At 39.4% G+C, this 19,867-nt stretch overlaps 1 protein-coding gene across 2 annotated transcripts; it reads right to left on the reverse strand.

Moving 5' to 3' along the window:
• Positions 1 to 217: 217 nt before the first annotated feature.
• Positions 218 to 14,984, reverse strand: DIO2 (iodothyronine deiodinase 2). 2 transcript variants are annotated; one of them, XM_007188702.3, is made up of 2 exons: positions 14,110 to 14,984; positions 218 to 5,878 (listed from the first exon to the last, which is right to left on the reverse strand). In XM_007188702.3, exons 1-2 carry the CDS (start codon positions 14,329 to 14,331, stop codon positions 5,291 to 5,293), a joined length of 810 nt encoding a protein of 269 aa, XP_007188764.3. In that variant the 5' UTR covers positions 14,332 to 14,984; the 3' UTR covers positions 218 to 5,290. The 2 variants fall into 2 exon arrangements, with proteins under 2 accessions (XP_007188764.3, XP_028023943.2); XM_028168142.2 differs by having other exon boundaries at positions 5,303 to 5,878.
• Between the last annotated feature and the right edge of the window lie 4,883 nt (positions 14,985 to 19,867).

The raw sequence follows: 19,867 nt of genomic DNA on the forward strand, positions 1-19,867 counted from the left end.
CTTTTAACTTGTCTTGATTTCCTTGAAGACTCTGGCACACAGCATGAGATTAAAATAACCTGGCATTGCTGGTGATTTTGCCCACAAATACCAAGGAATAAATATTAGAATGATGGATTCCCTTTCCCTTGTCAACCATGAACATGTTCCAGACAGGGGCAAGGTCTAGAGAGTAAGTTAAAAATAAACAAACAGAACCAAAGAGTAACTTTATTCTTTTTATTCAAAGTTTATTAAAATACAAGAACAAATTTAAGAGCACATGTACCACTCAGCACCAATATAATAACTGATTTCTACTGATATCTCCAAAGCATTTCTGTTTCTGCAGCTAAGAAGCAGAGATACACACACACACATTCTCACCACATTTACCCAGTACTCAGCATCATGCCCCGAATATTCTCCTTGCTAGGGAGGCAAAGATGGGCAGAGGCAAACGAATGTGACTATATCCAACCACTAACTGAGCCGATAACTCTTTCGTCAGTAGTTATCATTTGCACACTAGTAACCTCTGCACATCCCAATCTCCCTGTTTGGGCGCCCGATTACTTGGGCTGGTGATAGAGTCTGGTGATAATGTGACGCAAATTTAAACAAAACTGGCCAACGTTCCCTACCCAATATCTTTTAATTGCTTTGGTTATAAAGTACTGGATACGTATGTCTTCACATCTTCCAATCTTAACACACACAAAAACTGCACCGACCAGTGACATGGCCTGGAGAAGTCTTGAAAGAATTTTATTTCTTTGCCACTCCCTTCTGTGGGCTTCTTTCATTTATGTGTTCACCTATTTGCTTTTTGGGGGGAAAAGGGGAGTTTTGTGCCAAAATAGTGACTTCATTAAACATCTCCTGGGTCTTCGAAGTCTCTGCAGCAAATATTAAATGAACTCCCTGGAGTTCTAGTGCAGCTGCCCACGATGGGCAGAGAGCCCCAACTTGCATGAGCAGTATTGTGTGGAGATCTGTACATGTTTGCTTTCTATTGGTTCAGACTCACCTTGGAACAGAACTGGATCTTAAGTCTGAGACCTTGCTTCTAGTGCTATCCAGAACATAAGGCATTAGGAAGTGGCCCAATGTTTTGCTAAAGTCACTCAATGACACTCATCAGCCCTCCTCCAAAGGTGAGAAGTTTCTTTTCCAATCTTCCAGGATCAGTAGACCAAGCCCTCAGGGCCTAGTTCTTCCCAGTTAGCAACTTCCTGAATCTCCAAGTCCCTGTCCCCCTTCTTTCATAGGGGACCTCAGGACACTACCAAGACAGTGTGGGTCACCAAGCAGAGGTTGGTAATTATGCCCCATCTGGACTTACACAGGAAGACTGGGTTTAGCTTCTATTTTTAAGATAAAGGAAGAAGTACAGAGGAGGTTGTAATATAACTAAAAACATTTTAGCTCTGATTTTTGGCAGTATCATTTTTTAAAAAAAACTCCTGGAATTAAAAAACTTACTGTTAATCTCCACTGCTCAGAGACATAACATTGGGTATATTCTGAAAAGCTCTAAATGCTGGTAAAGGTTTTTATTAATTCTTCAGTGGGACAGAAGTTAGTGTCTACATTTTCCCTTTTGCAATGGCCATGTGATTCTAATTAAGCTTATCTTCCAACCATCAGTAAGAAATTAGGTAGAATAAATGTCCATGTTTATCCTCTTATGGTTTACAGAATGGGAAGTCCTGCACATCAGTGCATTCTTCTTGCTGTGGACATAGCCCATAGTGCATGCTGAGGGTACCTTGTATCCAGCTGGGAGTTTTCCAAAAGGCGTAGACATTGCCTTTAACCTACCTCTCTGGTATTTTATGCATCAAGGCAGCACCCATGCATGACCTCACCATATTTCATAATTTTTATTCAAGAGCCCAAAAAGTGAAATACACTCAGGCAAAATGAAAGACAGCAGGCCTTTCTTCTCTCCTTGATCACAGAATCGGCATTTCCTGGTTAATGGTAGGAGAACTTAACTAAATCAACAGACCATTTCAAAGTTGATGTTACCAAAAATCAGGGGTACATTCTATAAACAAAGTGAAGACAAAGGACCAGAGATCGAAAGTCATATGAGTTAAATGACTAACTTTAGCTATACAAAGCAAGAACAGCATTACTAAACTGCTTCTAAAGAGGTCAGTTACATTTTAACATCTGTATCAAACACTTCTGCCCTACCGTGCAGACATTTCATTCATGCCCATTCAAGAAAGTCATTCTTGATTCCACTAACATTTTCTCTAAGCAATAAAATAAAGTAAGTTTTGAATAGTTCCAAGACATAAATCTTTCAAACACTAAATGTCTGAGTAAATCCAGATGCTATAATAATACCTAAAATTGCTTGGAAACTATTTCTATAATGGACAAGCTAATCCAGTTTAAAAGACTAAACTGATAGCTCTATGTAAACATAGCCTATGGGGTGGGGGGCAAATGTTTAGGCATTAAAAAGAAGAAATCATATATATATATGTTTATATATATAAGCTTATAATGTATAAGTTTATATATATATAACTTATAAATTTTGCCTTGTGAGAAGAGGAACTACAATTCTTCAAAGGAACATACCTTATAAAAGATAGGGTAGGTAGGGTGGGTATTGACAATCTAATAATTTCTCTGAACATACCAGCTAAACATTGATTCTCCTCTATCTCAAATAATGAGTTGTTGTTAAGTTCATAAAAGATACACCACAGGAAATCATAAAAGTTCATGATGAGATAAATAAGTTATATAATTATAGGCTTATCCTAACTCTGATAACACCAAGCCATTCTACATATTGTAGGATTCCTGAGCTTTGTCAATTTACTTTCTCTTCTGGCCCCCTAAAGCCTTTCTTCCAGTAACTCTTCTATGTTCCATTGAACATATCTTTGTCCCTGATAGTCAGCCTATGCCTCTGTATGTTTACTTCCGCTGCTTCACTTCTCCATTGCCCTATCCTCAGGGAGAAGAATTGCACACACACAACCTTCTCTTTCTTTAAAAATGTATCACAGTTGGGTAGTTTTCCCATCCTCCTTTTCTCCAGACAACTAGCACTGCCTGCCTTAGCCAAATCTCATCCCCCCACCAGCATCTCTAACATCCTGTTCCCTTATTGTACATGTAGAACAAAGGGGAATTTTAAGGACAACAGTGTGAGTGGGCTGCCACCAATTCTTCATTTTTCTTCTCCTGGGTACCACATAAATCTCAACACCATTTTGAAGATAAAAATCAATGGGGTCCACCGATAAGCCTTGAGTTACAGAGTTTAACTATTGAGGACTCAGAAAGAATCTATTCTCAATGTGATTTTCCAGAAATTCATTAGATAATGTCACATTTTCAAAATTTGTTTCTTTGTGGGCGCATTTTGTAGAATTTAGAACAGTGGGAAACTTAAATGTTGCAGTTAAAAATAATCAGTTAAAATGGTGCTTTAATATCTAAACAACAAACTATGTAGTGATATGACTATTACGTTGCTCCATTTAAAAAAAATAGACTTTTGGTTCTGGTACACTCAGTTCCCACTTTTTTCTCATTTCAGGCAACTAGTTCAGGAAGATATTTTCAATTTTAGATATCCTTTTCTATTAGTTTTATTTTATGATTCAATTATTAATGGAATGGTCATAGGAACCTTTGATTGTACATATAAATATAGCCATATACTGTGATTTGATAACATCCTCAAATTTACAATAAAAAAATTAATATACAAAATTGGTTGGTCTATTCTTTTGGAGGTTAGGATATTAGTTATTACTTATATTAGTTATGAGTAAAACTATAGTATCTTCATTTTAAAGAGAAATATGGTATATATTAAAATAGCATTATAAAAATGTACTATAGAGGCCTTAGACTACTACACCTCAGCTAAGAGGAACAAAGGAAAACCCAAGTCCAAATTCAAATATTAATGGGAATTCCATCTTACCAAATTCCATGGTACTGAGGATTGCCTTATAGCAAAGCCTCCAAAATCATTGATGGGAATTGTCTCAAACTTTCTCTTCTTCCGTTTTGCTCCTGAAGAAACCTTGTTTGTTTTCACCTATCATTCATTATACTTCACCTACTTTGGGAGAAAAACAGTGCTGCAGCTGAATGGCCAGGGAACCTACATCCCACAGCAGCTGAGAATGTGTATATATACAATATATACTGCTGAGCTCAGCATTCAAAGAACACTGCCATAGAGACCGAGACCAAGAAGGAGTGGGACCACAGCAAAATCGTAGGGATGGAGAAGGATAGACCAGCACCACTGGACCCACTGGTTTTACCTTTCATGGGGTATAATTCACCTACTGAAAATGTACACACCACAAACATGTTTCAAAAAGTAATACAAATATTAAAGCGTGTCTCTTCCCTCTCAATCGCTCCTTCTCCTCGATCTAGGAGTATATGATAAATACATTGATTTCATATGTATATTCTTGATGCTATTTTAGTGGAGTTTCTTCTTTTTCTAGTTTTGTGTATGTTTCCATGTTTCTGTGACTAACAAATTAGTCCCACTCTCTACAGTTGCAAGGTGAGGCACTATGAAGCCTCCTAATCTTTCTGCCGCCTCCTTTTCCTAGCTTGTCAATTCGATTTTCTTCTAGCGCTTTCCCCACCTGCCTAGAAAGTAACCATCAGATATCAGATGATCATTCTAACCCTCCAGGTGGGGACCATTCTTGGTATCTGCAAATATAGCTGCGAGTTCTGGGATATTTAGACTGGCATAGAGCACCACATGGCTAGAAACTAGAAGATCAGAGACTATTCTGACATGTTAAACACCAAGGTCCTAACCACATGGCCTGGGCTTGAAGATTCATTATAAGTAAACATTTGGGAATTATCCAGTTGGGCTCTATCCATGCTGAAGAAAGCCTAAGCAATACCCCGTATACTAACAAGGATGGTAGAGTTACTCAGGTAAGTCTTTCCTTCAGGTCCCAAGGCATGCATCAGAGGTATCACTTCTTTTTCAGGGCAGAAAGGAACACATGCTGAAACAATGTTTCTTCCTCTCCATCTTGGGATCTTTTCATTCAGGGCTTTTCACCAGGAAGAGAAGTAACGGGGCTACTATTTAGCCAAAAGCCATTTAAGTGGTGAAAGTAGTATCACGGATGTTAGAGGTTTAGGTTCTTCTGACACGTAAATTCCTGTCTTTCAGTGAGACAATGGGACTCAGTTGAAATAGTGGATTCAGTTCTTAGTTTCCTTGTCTTTACATAATTTAAAAAAAAAAAATCTCTATTACAATCATACCTTTAACCAGCTAATCTAGCTTTCATCTCTTGCTGAAATTCTTCTCCAGCCAACGCCGGACTTCTTGAAGGTTGTAGTAGAAGGGGCCCTTTCCTCCCAGATAAGCAATTTTCTGTCTCTGCACAATACACACACGTTCGAAGGCTACCCCATAAGCGACATTGGCATTATTGTCCATGCAGTCAGCCACAACTTGGCACTGGGGTGGCAAGGAGAAACGCTCCATTAGCTGGTGGGCTGCCGCACATCGGTCTTCCTGGTTCCGGTGCTTCTTCACCTCAAAAGACAAAGAAGAATCCCCAGGCACCGCCCAACCATCTGAAGGATGAGCCTCATCAATGTAGACCAACAGGAAGTCAGCCACTGATGAGAACTCTTCCACCAGTTTGCTGAAGGCTGGCAGCTGGTTAGTAAAAGGAGGTCAAGTGGCTGAGCCGAAGTTGACCACCAGTGGGCGCTCAGGGCTGGCAAAGTCAAGAAGGTGGCACTCAGCTCCATCAACCGCTTTCTCATGGGCACCATGTCCACCGCTGTCGTCTCCTTCAGGACTGGAGACATGCACCACACTGGAGTTGGGAGCATCTTCACCCAGTTTCACCTGGTGGCGAAAAAAAGAAAGAGGGAGAGAATACCACATTGAACACATTGTCACTTTAATTCACTCCGTATCGGAGCAACTGGCTCTAATAAAATGTGGTATTTCCTTCAGAGGATATGGTAAACATATATTGATTTGAGTAAAGGGCCATTGTGGCAGGTAATATAATGAATGGCCCTAAAGAGAATAAAAGTCTTTTTCATTCTGCATAGTCACTAAAGGTAATTATTTTCATGATTGAAGGCGCTGCAGTTAACTCTCTTCATAATTAAGTTGAGACGGGTATTCTTTACTATCCTTATTTTGTGTCAGTGCTTAGCACACAATATACAACAAATGATTAATTGCCTTCATTTTAAAAGTAAAAAGTGAATGGTCCACTTTAAAATAAACTATCAGAATTGTGGGACATAGTACCTCTTTCTGTATTCTCACTTCTGAATTCTAAAGTACTCAGAAAAGACCTTTATTTTCTTGCCTGATGCTAAGTCATTTAATCTCAACCAACGGACAAGGGTACCAGTGGGTTCTATTCCTGCCCAGAACTAGAAAACCGGGGGTCCACCATTTATAAGAAGAGCTACTCCCACTTAATCTCTTCAGTACTTCAGCTTTCCCATCTGTAAAATGGTGATAATAACGCCTATCTTCCTCATACGGTTATAGGAGGATGACATAGGAAAAGAGCTTTGTACACTATAAATCATTGTGGGTGTGTAGTTTGCCATTATAGATGCCGCCCAAAAATGTGAAACAGAATACTATTTTCCTGACCAATTCTATGTTTTAAAAAAAATATATTCTTAGAAGTGATTTGAGCTCTCCTCAGTATGACATCCTTCCCAAAGACTTCTATGGCTACTGCATACTTCGGGGTTCTTTTGACTAGAACCTCGCCATTTCCATTAAACAAACAAATGAATGAACAAGAACATAAAATTTTACTTCTTGCAGAATTCTACTTTTAATTTCTCATATTACATGTGTTTTTTGTTTGTTTCACTTTTTAAATCTAAGAAGTCACAAACCATTTACTTTTCTACCACACATTTTATTATCAAGTTCCTCTGAATTATAAAATACTCAGGCAGAAAAAGTATAGAGGAAAATTGTTCCAGGTACCCTCTTTGCACGTAGTTTAAATTGTTGAACACAGACTGAAAGAAAGTTTGCTGATCTTTGAATCTGTAAACTGATAATAAAAAGCAGGAAACATAAAAGAGCCAATTACTTCAGTTTGAATTAATACAATTGGATCTTCCCCTAGAACGGTTTAATCAAAGCCAGTAACATTGGGGACAACTTACAACAGTACAGTTGATTTTTATACACTATTCTTAATATTATAAAACACTTGCAACTGGATCGACTTTTTCCCCTCATATAAATACCACCACATATAACATTGCTGTTAATTGAAGTCACTTAGAAGTGAATTGTTAAAAACTCAACAATCCACACTGATAAAAAAAAAAGCACTCAAGGGCTTTTATTCAGAAGCTTCTATCTGATGTTAATGCATAACTCATTTTAACTGCAGAGGAAGAAGTAAAGAAGCCCTTTCTCTCCCTTGTGAAAAATCCTAGCAGGGCAGGTTTGAAACAAGTACTGTTAGTTTTCTAAAAGAAATCTTAGAATAACAAACTTCTTTCTTAGAAAAGGAAGCTGTTGGTGTGGTTTAAATAAGTGCATTTGTTTTCAGTCACTATCAGGAAGAAAGTTATTTTATTTGTATTTTCTTGGTTAATTTGCAAGTGACACTAGGTGAAGAAACCGAATAAGCTACTTTTAGCTGGACTGTTTTATATGAGCTACACTTGTCTCTGAGGTTTTAAAATATACTTAAAATTTAAAGATATATACATTTTAAAGGTATTATAAACTTTTTAATCTATGGGTTCTTTTCGTACTTCTTTGTAGATTTAGGTAATAGGTAGCATTACCATCACCTTCTCGCTAGGTCCTTCCCACGTAAAATAGCAATAATGATTCTAGGACGGCTGCTTTTAACAATATTGTTGTGCTGTGTTTCGCAACACACTGTCATATAAAGATCTGAATGCATTCAGATCAGTCTGAATCCATTAGTTGCGGTAGCAACTTCTCATTAAGTGAGCAACCCATACACAGGAGAAAAATCATCTCTGGACTACAGACTTGAGGGTTCTTGGTAGGTAAAAACATCCACCTGCATTTTTGAGTCATTTTTAAGAACTCTGAGCAACTGTGCGGCCTTGTTAAATGGGCCTCTGTCGCCCCTGACTCTCACCCAAGCTGAACTGTTGATCCTTGCATTATTCCTGATTATTCAACTGAGTAATCTAATCTGACTTCAGTCACAGGTGACACTCTTGTTACCTGTAATTAATTTTCTTGGAAAGGTAAAGCACCTTCTCCTTCTTCTTAGTGACAATGTATCATTCAGCCACATAATTCTTTTCAAAATACAAACAGACTAGTTCAACTTAGAAAACTTAGAACAAGTACAACATCTTAACTTCAAAATCAAAAGTGAGGAAAGTTACCAAATACATAATGCTCTTTGGTATTTGGGGGGTGCGGTGGCGGGAGGTGTTGGTATTTTGTTAAGCTGGGGGAAAATTTATACATACGCTTAAAAATTTTTTATTACATAAATTATTGTTATTATTAATTGTCGTTATAATCCTAGGTAGAGGTCGTGAAGAATTTTATGCTTAATAATAACCTTAACCTACACTGAACACAATCACATTTGGGTGATGGATGAGCTAACTGAGGCAGATTATTTAGAAGAGTGAATCCTGGATCCCACTGTAGAGTACCGCCACGATCAACACCTAATGCTACTGATCTGTTCTTGATTATCTCAGCTGGTCAGTGCGTAAAATGAAAGTAACCAATCATCTTCATTTTGTTGAGCAGCCATAGGACCTGACTGCAGATTAGAATGTCATAAACAGAATTATCCTTTTAATGAGCGTGACTAGGTAAGAGAAAGTGCACAGGTAAGAACAGTGCTATTAATAAAACTACAAGGGAAAAACACACACTCATTTTTTGGAAGTCCAGATGTGAGTAGACCAGTAGTCTGCTTTTATAAGTGTCATAGACTAATCATAAAATTTGTCCATCTTTGCTAAAAACTGCTGATAGAGGACAATTTAGCAACAATAAAGAAAAAAAACTTTAACAATTAAAAAAATGAAAGTCTGTCTTAAACTGAAAAAAAAAATCTTTTAGAAGGACATTATTGTTCATTTCTCGTCTTCCTATTTGGTCACCATGAAAATTAAATACATATTGTGACCAAAGTTACAAATGGAGAGTTTCTTGGTTTGCTCGGCTTTTCACCCTGCTGAGATGGAATGGGAGAATCACCATTGTCTTCAATGATGGAAGATCTTTGCTTTCCTCAGGAGCAAATCATTCCTTGACAAGAAGCCAGAATGATGAAGAAAATAAAGTTGGTCCCATAATAACATTTAGGCTGCAGGAAAGAAGCTCGACAAAAACAGGTTATCCCCTGGTACTCCCAAACTTTGTTTTAATTTCCCACAGTGGCACAGAAAGTCTCCTGGCCACAAGTTACCTATCATCTTAATTTCTCCTTCTTAGAGGGTTTGTGTTTGGTTTTTGTCCTTAATGAGACATATTTGCCAAAGAGGCATTCAAAAGGCATTTTTTACTCTTGCGGAAGAGTAATTAGGTCGGTACCTCTTTCCCTGCCAGCATTAGCCGCTCTAAAGAGAACCCTGCCCAGTATTTAATGCCCAAACACAAGCATCATTTCCACTAATTGGTCTTGAAGTTCCGATGTTCCCAAAGGGTCTCTTTATTTTGCAAGGATCAGAAAGGACATACGTAAAATGTAATATCGTCATCACTGACTTTTCTCTCTCTCATCTGCACTATTACAGTTGTCCTTTCTTACGTTTTTATAATCAACGTCAACACAACACCAACAAGGGAGGAGAATAAAGGGTCTGTATTTTTACAACAGAAGACATCTCTGGGCCAAGCTCAAATGTTGTGATAGCTATATTTATAAATATGAACAAGAATGTAAATATATGGCATATATTCGATTCCCTTGATGATGGGCTTCCTTTTGCTGACAGTTTTCAGTGCGTGGGGAAAAGGATAATGCTGCTTTAGCATGTGGACTGTGAAATGCAGGGCAAGGGCGAAAAAAAGAAAGACCCATTCATCAAGTAGAAGCTGGAAATAGAGCATATACTACTAACCTTGTTTTTTTTCTTTTCCACAGCCTGAGAAAGGCTTCCGGACAAAATATCACCTAATCTCATGATAGAAAGCAAAGCAGATGATAAAAATGGGGGAAGGTATGTGGCAGAATTATTTTTACACATCCTTTTTGCTGTCCAAAGCCCTGGAATGGCTTTATTAATTGTCAGGAAATTTCAAATTCTTTGACACAATGACCAGCCTACATCAATGTCCTTACAAATGTGGCCAAACAATTATTAAGCAGCATTTTAACCATTTATATTCAAATTGGCCAAATAAATCAGTGTTGAAGGATAAGCTACCTACTCTTTCCTCTGAGTTCAATTCCCTGTTAGCCATTCTCTTGTTGATTTGTAACTTGAAAAATATAGCTCTAAGCTCTATCATTTCCCAGTGTTTTATCCAAGTGATGGACAAGCTCTGGCTGTAGCCTTCTTTGTGTCCTTTTGGGAATGTTTCTTTCTTAAAAGAGCCATTTTCCATTGTAGAAACGAGTGTCAAAAGGCTGAGGTGAATGAAGAGGAGGAGGAGAATGCTAAAGAGACCCTTTCAAAACCAAAATTATATGTTCAAATGAATATGTTTTCTGTGCCACAGCAATATTGACCATGTAGAAGCTAAACTGCTTGTCAGCATCTATACTGTGTGTTTACTTTTACACTTCATTTAGGTGGGAGCCAGGCTCCCAGACAGAGTAGTTTGTTTACTAGTTGTATTTTTGAGTCTTTGAGTACCAGCACAAGGATGCAGTGTTAGATGCAATGACACTGACTAGGGAAAACTTAAATAATAAACATCTGTTATACACCTCAATCTCTCACAAAGCTCAGTAGATTTTCTTTTTCATCCAAATCATGCATGGACCTCCCTCTAACCAAACCCAAATTGTCTTTAAAGGCTTCCCTATAAAGTTAATTTTAAATCCCATTCAACATTTTAATGAAGAAGGGTTTTTTTGTTTTATTTTGTTCTAATTTGTTTTCATTTCTTTGTTGCCTCTTGTAGGAGCCAAACACAGGCACAGCACTCTTACTGCACTTTCTCTAAATAGCTTCCCAAGTATCTGCCATTCAACAACCGGGAGAATTAGAAATGCCAGGCCTCATCGTATGGCGTGTGCCCACTCCTCACCCTGGAAGACTCCACTTCTGGGGGTGGCAGCCTCGAAATAACGCAAGTCAGGATTGTGCAACACTGTGATGCCGTCTCAAACAGAGACTCCTCCAGTGTGTCTCTAGACAGGGCTACACCCAAAGGCAGTGGCACAGGTGACAGTGGCATTTGGGGAAGTGATTCAATCTGTTTCAGAGATTCTGAGTGATCCTCAAGGGCCACCACAGCCACCACCGCCCTTGCTACACTTGGAGACAGAAGGAGATCTAAACTCAGTTCAAGCTGTGTTCACCATGCTTCCATCCATCACACACCCAGCCCAGCCTTATCTCTGGATATATGGGTTCTTGTGTTGCTTCTTCTCCTGGCAGCTATTATATAAGTCATAAAAGCAAACATAATAATGTCAGTCATGAACTTGTTCACTAATCAAATCAGTAGACAGAAACAATACAGGAGAAGAATGCACAAACCATGTGCAAAAAGGAAAACAAATCACTCATCCTTCTCAGCCTCTTAGAGGAGGGATAACGAAATATTGCGACACAATGAAACACTATACATTGGTGAAAAAACAAACAAATGATCAAGTTTATTAGAGGCATTTGTTTCCTTTTTCCTTTTTATTTCAATAAGCTGCTTAATAGGAGAAACGACCTCACTTAATATTTGTGGGTAACATCACAACCCCCATATTTTATGTGAGAATATACATGCATACAGGTAAAATTCTCCAAAGCAGTGACTTTTCTTTTATAGGCAGAAGTCAGTTGTCTTTGAAAAAAGTAAGAGTTTAATATGCTGAGACCAAATAACTGACATTGCCATGTTATCTCCTAACACCTATGAAATACAGGTATAGATGAAGGAACTTCCTAATTCATAACATGCCTGACATACTTGTGTGTGCACACCCCACCCTCCTCCAAATTCTCTACCCCCAGAACAAAATGTGAACATTTCACATTCAGCGTATACATTTGTGGAAATGAAATGATCATCTCAATGTTTCCTTCCCACATCTCCCATTCACCCCATGTACATAATATAAAGTGAGTTTTTACTGTTAGAACTTTGAGCATCGTTTCATACTATTATAAAGAAATTTTCACTTACTAAGAAGAGCTCTTACTATTTTCCTGTCTTTAGGACAACAAATGCAAACCTTCTGTAGGTTGCTCTCAATAACAAAGACATGTACTGTAGGAAAACTTCCCTAATCCACCATGAGTATTTTCTTCTTGAACACTTATTTGATTTTCAATGGAAGGATCTTACTCTGCATTCCTCGCTACTAGAAATTACTTCTTTTCCATTCCTGGTGCATAGATTTTTAAAAAAATTTTTATTTTACATTATAGTTGATAAACAATGTTGTGCCAGTTTCAGGTGTACAGCAAAATGATTCAGTTATACAAATACGTGTATCTATTCTTTTTCAAATTATTTTCCCATTTAGGTTATTACAGAGTGTTGAGCAGAGTTCCCTGTGCTGTCCAGTAGGTCCTTGTGGGTTATCTGTTTTAAATATAGCAGTGTGTACATGTCAATCCCAAACTCCCAATCTAACACTTCCCGCCCCACCCTACCCCCCTGGTAAGCATAAGTTCATTCTCTAGACTTATTTTTCTAGTGTTTATTTATGGAGGACTCATTCTCCTTCCCCCTCTTATTCTGAGCTTTCCGGCTCTGTTTCTGAGGTACTGCCTGCCTAGAGTACACCACTTCACTAGCTCCCATATTCCTCTCAAACTCCCTTCCTGGCATCTCGGGCAAGGTCTCTCAATACTGTTAGGGAAAACCAAGAATGTCTGCTTTGATACTAGCTTTTGCCAGATGAGTCAATTCTTCCTAAGCCCAGGGACATTCAGGAGTCACACGGGCGTAAGGAGAGAGAGCAAACTGACAAAGGACCAGTGCCCTTTCCTCTTTGCCCCTTAAGAAGATCTGAGCTGAGGATGCTCCACCATCTCCAAACAGCATGCTTCACTTAGAAACAGAGATCACTCTGGTTTTGAAAGGGCGGCCCCTGGGACGCAGCTTCTGCAGGTAAGTGACGCGACCGCTCCAGTGTTCCAGGCACGAGTTATAAGAGCTTTGAGATTGCCAGGAACCATAGATTTATCTGCTCTTTCTAAGACAACTTACGTAACTTTTGAGAAACAAAGCAAATGTGGTTTCTCTAACAAAGTCCGGATTTTCGACAGCTAGTTCTCAGATCTTTCTTTTTCAAACAGATATCTAGTAACTCCAGACTCAGTGCCTAATAACTGCTTCAAAAGGTTCTAATCCAAATCAAGGTAGAGGATGATGGTGCACACAGGCTTGCTCTCATTAACTCTTACTTCTACCAGAAACGAAGCAGCCACTATGCTAAATGATACCTGCTGTTATTATTTTGTTAAATCTTGCCAGCTCCCTGAGAGTTCTGAGTGGTGTTTTCTTTTTTTCTTGCTTTTTAATGCCTACCCATTGAACTGTCTTTCCTAATGCACCTCACATAGGCTTTCATCAAGCAAAAAATGCCAGTTCATGACAAGAGCAGAATAAATGCAGCGGTCTGCCCTCCCCCAACACTTTCTGACTTTTCTCAAAGTTATTCTACAGGCACCAATACCTTCCACTCCAAAGTCACAGCAAGCCATTAACGACCCTTATTAGAAAGACTCCTTCTCAGGTCACGCAGAGTCATTATGACTTAATACCTGTCATCCCCAAACCTACTGTGTGTGACAGGTGTAGAGAGTAGACACAGGAGCGCATAACCGCTAGGCCCCCAAATGGGGCTCCACCGTTCTCACCCCAGTGCTCCTGCTGGCCCCCAGTCCCCCCCATTCCAGCCCCTGCCCCGGCTGCCCTGCGGAGAAGCCCCTCTCGGTGCAGCTCACCTGTTTGTAGGCATCGAGAAGGAAGCTCTTCCAGATGCAGCGCATTCCCTCTGAGGTCAGCATGCGCCTCCACTCCCCGCGAGTGGACTTGGAGCGGCTCAGCAACAGCACCACGTGCTTGAGGAGAACGACCGAGTCATAGAGCGCCAGGAAGAGGCAGTTGGAGAAAAAAACTGGCAGAATCTGCAGTGTGATCAGCAAGTCTACGCTGAGGATGCCCATCTTCTCTGCCTCCTGGGTCAGTTGCCTTGTGCGCTCTGGTTCCCCTTCACCCTCTTATTTAAAAGGGGGGTGGTGATTGAGGGGGTGGGGGAGGGGAGGGGGGCGGTGGGGGGTGGGGGGAGAAGGAGAAAAACTAAATTAAAAGGAAGCCCAAGTTGTCTCCTTTTTCAAAGAAGCAGAAATGGCAAGACCAAGTCCAGTCTCTCCAGCCCAGCAGTTGGAGTGTGCCCATCAATTCATTCAATTCGGAGCTGCTGCTTTTTTTTTTTTTTTTTTTTTCAGGATTTAAGATGTTTAAAAAAAAAAAAAAAAACTGGCGTACCCGTCCCTAATCCAGTTACCCCTCTCAGAGTCGGTTAAAGACAGGCAGTTCTACTTTCATTTCCAAGCACCTATGAGACTGTGGCAGAGATTGCAAAATTTTCTTTAGCTTTTCATTGTCTCTATGTTCAGAAACGTAGCCTGTTTCTTTCTAGAATTGCCAGAGTTTTTAAAATGTGCTTTAAGGGTAGTTGTTTCCCTTCTTTACTCCGTTTACACACACTTTCTGTTCTCCTTCTCCCAGCCTGTCTCACTCTCTCCCTTCCTCAGGAGCGACTGACTTCTTTTTCCTCACTCCCTCTGGCTCTTCCTTCGTGCTATCTGTCTGTGGTGCAAAGTGCCTCTCTCTGCAGCCTAGTGAGTCTCCCTGAAGCCTTTTATACATTCCCTGGCTAATTGCTGCAATAGAGAAATGAAAGCCTAATCTTGGTAAAGATCTTGACGTCATTGAGAAAGAGGGCTTTACTTTGGCCAGGACTGCAGTGAATAGAAAAGCAAAACTCGGCAACTTTTTTTTTTTTTTTTTAGGAGGTGGGGTGGGGGGCAGAGGGACAGTGGAATTTTGCTTTGTGATTTAAAGAGAGAGAGGGAAAAAAATTAATACCTTTGAGGGTTTTCAGGAAATGCTCCCAAACTTTGGGGAAAGTTACTTAATTCAATGTGTAGATTGATAGGGAAACTCTCTCTCCTCTGATTATTATTATTGTTATTGTTTATTTATAAGGGGTTTGGGAAAGAAAGGATCCTGCAAGGCAAGTAGAAAACAGGAAGATTAATCATAGATGGTCTCTGCTCTATTTCTTGGAAGATGTGAATGCTTACCTTCCATCTTTACGCCTATATACTATGACTGTCTCCTGTCAGATTTGTGACCTAAGTTCTTTAAATATTTTGGGGTCATAATCTTATTTAAGAAAATCCAAAGTGAATTGTGAGGTGGAAAACTTTTAAACTCTTTGAGTACCACCACAGCACTTTTCTAAAGCTTCTTGTTGAAAATTAGTACAAGTTTTCTTTTTAGTTTTACTGAAGCTTCCAATGCAAAAAAAAGAAAAAAAAGAAAATCTTCTAGACATGAAAGTAGCTAGGTGACCAGACCTTCTTTTAGTTCCATTTTGCCTATATGCAGATTAAATAAAATTTTTATCAAGTGACATTAAGCATAAGGATAAGAAATAAATTCTTTATAAGAGAACTCTTTAATTTCTGCAATTGCCCTACTTCTGTTAACCTAGCCCCTAAGAGACCTGACACTTTAAGGAACCTTCTTTTTGCTTGAAAAAAAAAATTTAATTAAATTTGTAGGTGGTTAAGAGCAGACTTTGAATTGGCTCAAGAGTCACACTGACCATTGCTCAGTGGCTTGCCTCTCCCATTAGTCTCCAAAACTGACAGGTACTTAGGCAGACAATGCTTTGGCAGAATGCCATGACCCCCATCTCGTTCTAGTTTTCCTTCCTCACTTGCCTAACAGATCACCTCTAGGAATTATGTTTTCTTGGAAGAAGGAGTGGCAAGTACAGACACTGGGGTGGAGATATAGAATGTAAATTGAAAATTAGTTAGCTGACTTCTTCATGTTCACGGAGCTCTCATTAAGCATGAGTTAAGCTGTGGGTGCAAATATATGGTCAGTACATTTCTGTGTTTTGTCCCTGTGGTTAAAACCTGCAAGATCAGAGAACTAATTTAAAAGCCTAGAGTAGGGGTCATTAATTGGTGGGCCCATGGGCCAAATTCTGCATGCATATGCATTTTATTTGCTTGGCACAGTGCTTTTTGCCTTTAATAAAATAATTGAATGAGCGTGCCTTTCGGTTCGAGAGACCAGAGTTTCCTGTCTGCTTTGTTCGTTGCTATCTCTCAGCAGTTAGAACCATGCCTGGCATGTAGTAAGTGCAAGGAAGGCGTCCTGAATGGATAAACGGGCCAGGCATGCACTGCTCCACACTAGGGGCACCACTCACATACCATATGTTGTGACCATGACTGGGGTACCCCAGAATTGTGTGCATCCTGGTGGACTTGGGTGTGGCCCTCCCCATTGACACAACCCTCACCATTCCCTATTGTCCTAAAAACCTGATTTCTTCATTTTTATCATCAGTTTAGCCCGTGACAAGTTTTGGATTTGCATCCCATGGACTAAATTTTTAGAGAAGACTTCAAAGCCTAGAAAAATGAACATAAACCACACAGAAAAATATTTTTCCTATGACTAGCATACATTGTTAGCAAAGGATATTATTTGTATACATAATATATATTTACTCCATTCATTCTCTCAATCTTCTCCTTGTGGAAAAAAAAAAGGGACAAAAAAGGGAGGTGACAACATGGTATTTTAACTGGTATAGATGGGAAAGCTACAGTGCCAGACAGAGTGCCAGCCAACAACGACAGAAGAAGGTGTGGACTCAGGAAATGACACTTCCACTCACCGCCCAAGCCTTAAAATCTCACCCCTTCTCAGACATTCATTTTGCCCTGTTTGAATTAAACCAGTGCTCCTTTAAGGTAGAGATTTATTGGCAGCTATAAACCAATTCTCCCTCACTTGTCATTTGCTTTCAATGAGAGGCGTATGTTTGGAAATGGCAAGACAAGGGGAGGATTGGTAGAGAATCAGAAAAAATGCCTTCTTTTTAAATGCAAAGTTCAAGGCACGTGCAGACTACAAATGGTTATAAATCAAAATTTTTTTCTTTTTACAAAGTCAGAAGTGTTTGAGAGGTTTTTTTTAAAAAAATAGAAGAACAAATTGGCAGATAGCCAATCTGATTGTGACACTTCTCAGATTTCTTCTATCATTTTCTCTAAATGAATGAATAAATAAATCACAAAACCAAGAGCCTTTCTTTTACTTGTTAGACAGCCTGTCCAATCTAGAAATTACACTTCTCCAAAGCTATTTCTCTTTTTATACATGGTTCACAACTGCTTGTTCTAATTATTAATAATATTTAGCACTTTGATCTTCAAGTAGTTTTATACCAATTAAGTAACAAAAACAACCCATAAGGTGATAGAGTATGATTTGTCCCATCATGTAAATGAGAGAAAGTAGATCATCAAGGTTGTAAAGTCAGAGCTGGTGTTGGGATATTTTCCCCAACTCTAAACCTCAATGCTTTTCCTATATGACTATTTTATTGGTCTTGGTCGTAACTCTGAGAATGAAAACCCTTGCCCAAAGGATATCTGGGATTTCACATTTGTTTAATATTGCCCCAGTTCAAGCTCCTGGCTCCATTTGAAAGGCTTGGATATCTTCTTGGTCATGTACGTGTTCTTAGCAATCAACACTGTAATGAGTTAAATGCAAACCAATGTGTGGTATGCTGGTTGAATTTCCCCATACAATGCTGTACACAGGTTTTAAATTCCAAAGAGAGGTAGCCTAGAGAAAAATGCTTTAGGCTTTTTAATAAGAACAGAACCACTGTAAAATTGTTTAATTTTTTTCCCTTTTCATAGTTTGAGAGCAGCATGTCCTACCATAGCGTCTTTCCATTTGGAAAAATAAGCATATGAGTGATAAGGCTTCCTTTGGTCCACTTTTTGACTCTTAAATTGAGATTAAGAAATTGAAGTTGGATAACCTGAAAGCACACCTGGAGATTTCAAGGATGGAAGCTACCACTACTCTTTCCTTATTGTTATCTGAAGGCAGCAAAGGGCATTCAAGAACACTATGGAATTCGTGCTGTGGACTTTCAAGTGGTCTTAGTTTCATAAAATTTTATTCCTTCCAATTCAAGTGATTTGCTAAATATAATTTTTAAATGGAGATTAAATTTTACTTTAATAAAAACTTGTCTAATAAATATATTATAAATCCAGTGATGTCTGGTCAGGACAGGTGCATTGATTCTGGGTTTGGGAATATGACTGCCATACATATAACCCCCTGCCCCACAAATAGTGCGCCTCTTATCAGAGAAGGAAGTCACAAACTGTACAACCTTCCATCTCTAGTGACTCCTGGCTGTGCTGAGAGTGAGTTATAATGAAGGGTTTACGCCACAACTACTGAATCACTCAGAATTCCCTGTGGGCCCATCCATTCTACAAACACAGCCATGTTCCCTGTCCTGTGATGAAAGGAGAAGCTCAATGGATAAAATAGACAACCCCAGAGTAAACTCTGACACACCTTGAGCAAAGCAACTTAGGGCTGGGGTCGAGAAGGCAGACGCTCTGGGAGGTATGAGAATTCTATCCCAACAGTCCAGCCGTGTCTTAGGTCCCTTGGCAAGCCCTGGCAGAGAGCACAGTCCGAGGTGTTAATGCATTCTTCCCTCAGGAACGGCTGCTGCTCTTTTTTCTTCCAGGCCACCTACTGGCAAAACAGAGAAGGAAAAGAAAAGGGAAAACACAGGAGGAGGGGAAAGCAGAAATGGAGAGAAGGAAGATGAGGAGGGTGGAGAGGAGAAAAGGGAATGTAGAAAAAAGGAGAAGATTCGATGAATTGCCTGCAGAGGCTGCCAGCCAGAGAGCCAATTAACGTCAATTGTGGCAATGCTTTTTGTGAGGAAGACAGCTGTCCAGAAACTGGATGGATGCCAGCACCTCATTTCACAGCGAACAGCTGTTAGGAGACAACAGCTTTCATTTTCTATTGACCTGATCTAGATCTAAACTGATAGCCAGTCCCCAACCCACCTGGTCAAACCTCTTAAGGTGCTATGAGGCTCTCTGAGTGTTAGTTCTGAGACTAGTTTATTAACCTCTAGAGACACCAGGGTTGAGGGTTGGATGGAGGGTAGTGGAATAGATGAGAAGAACACTCTGTAAAGTTATACATGGTGAATTCCCTCAGGACAAAAAGCCCTCAGAAGGAACAAATTGAACTCACCCTCTCTTTTCCAAAAATTTGACTCAACATCCTCATTCTCCCTAAATCCTTGACCCAATGCAATAGACCAAAAGAAACAAGGGAACATAATCAAAATCAGTCATCATTTTTGGAACAACTTTTCCTCTACTTTGCTTCATTCCACAGCTCATAGGAAACCACCAGATGATATTAAGTTTTAAAATAAAGTAGGTCATACTTTATAAATGGTTTTATAGTAGCTTTTAAAAAAACCCCTTATATATCACCACACTCATATGCTGAGTACATGAACACAGAGCATGACAAATGTATTAACATACATGCCAGTTCATGCCATTCCAGAAGTAATAATGTAGCTTGTTCCCACTGACAGCA

The sequence above is a fragment of the Balaenoptera acutorostrata genome, chromosome 3 (genome assembly GCF_949987535.1).
Source record: "Balaenoptera acutorostrata chromosome 3, mBalAcu1.1, whole genome shotgun sequence".
Lineage (NCBI taxonomy): Eukaryota > Metazoa > Chordata > Mammalia > Artiodactyla > Balaenopteridae > Balaenoptera > Balaenoptera acutorostrata.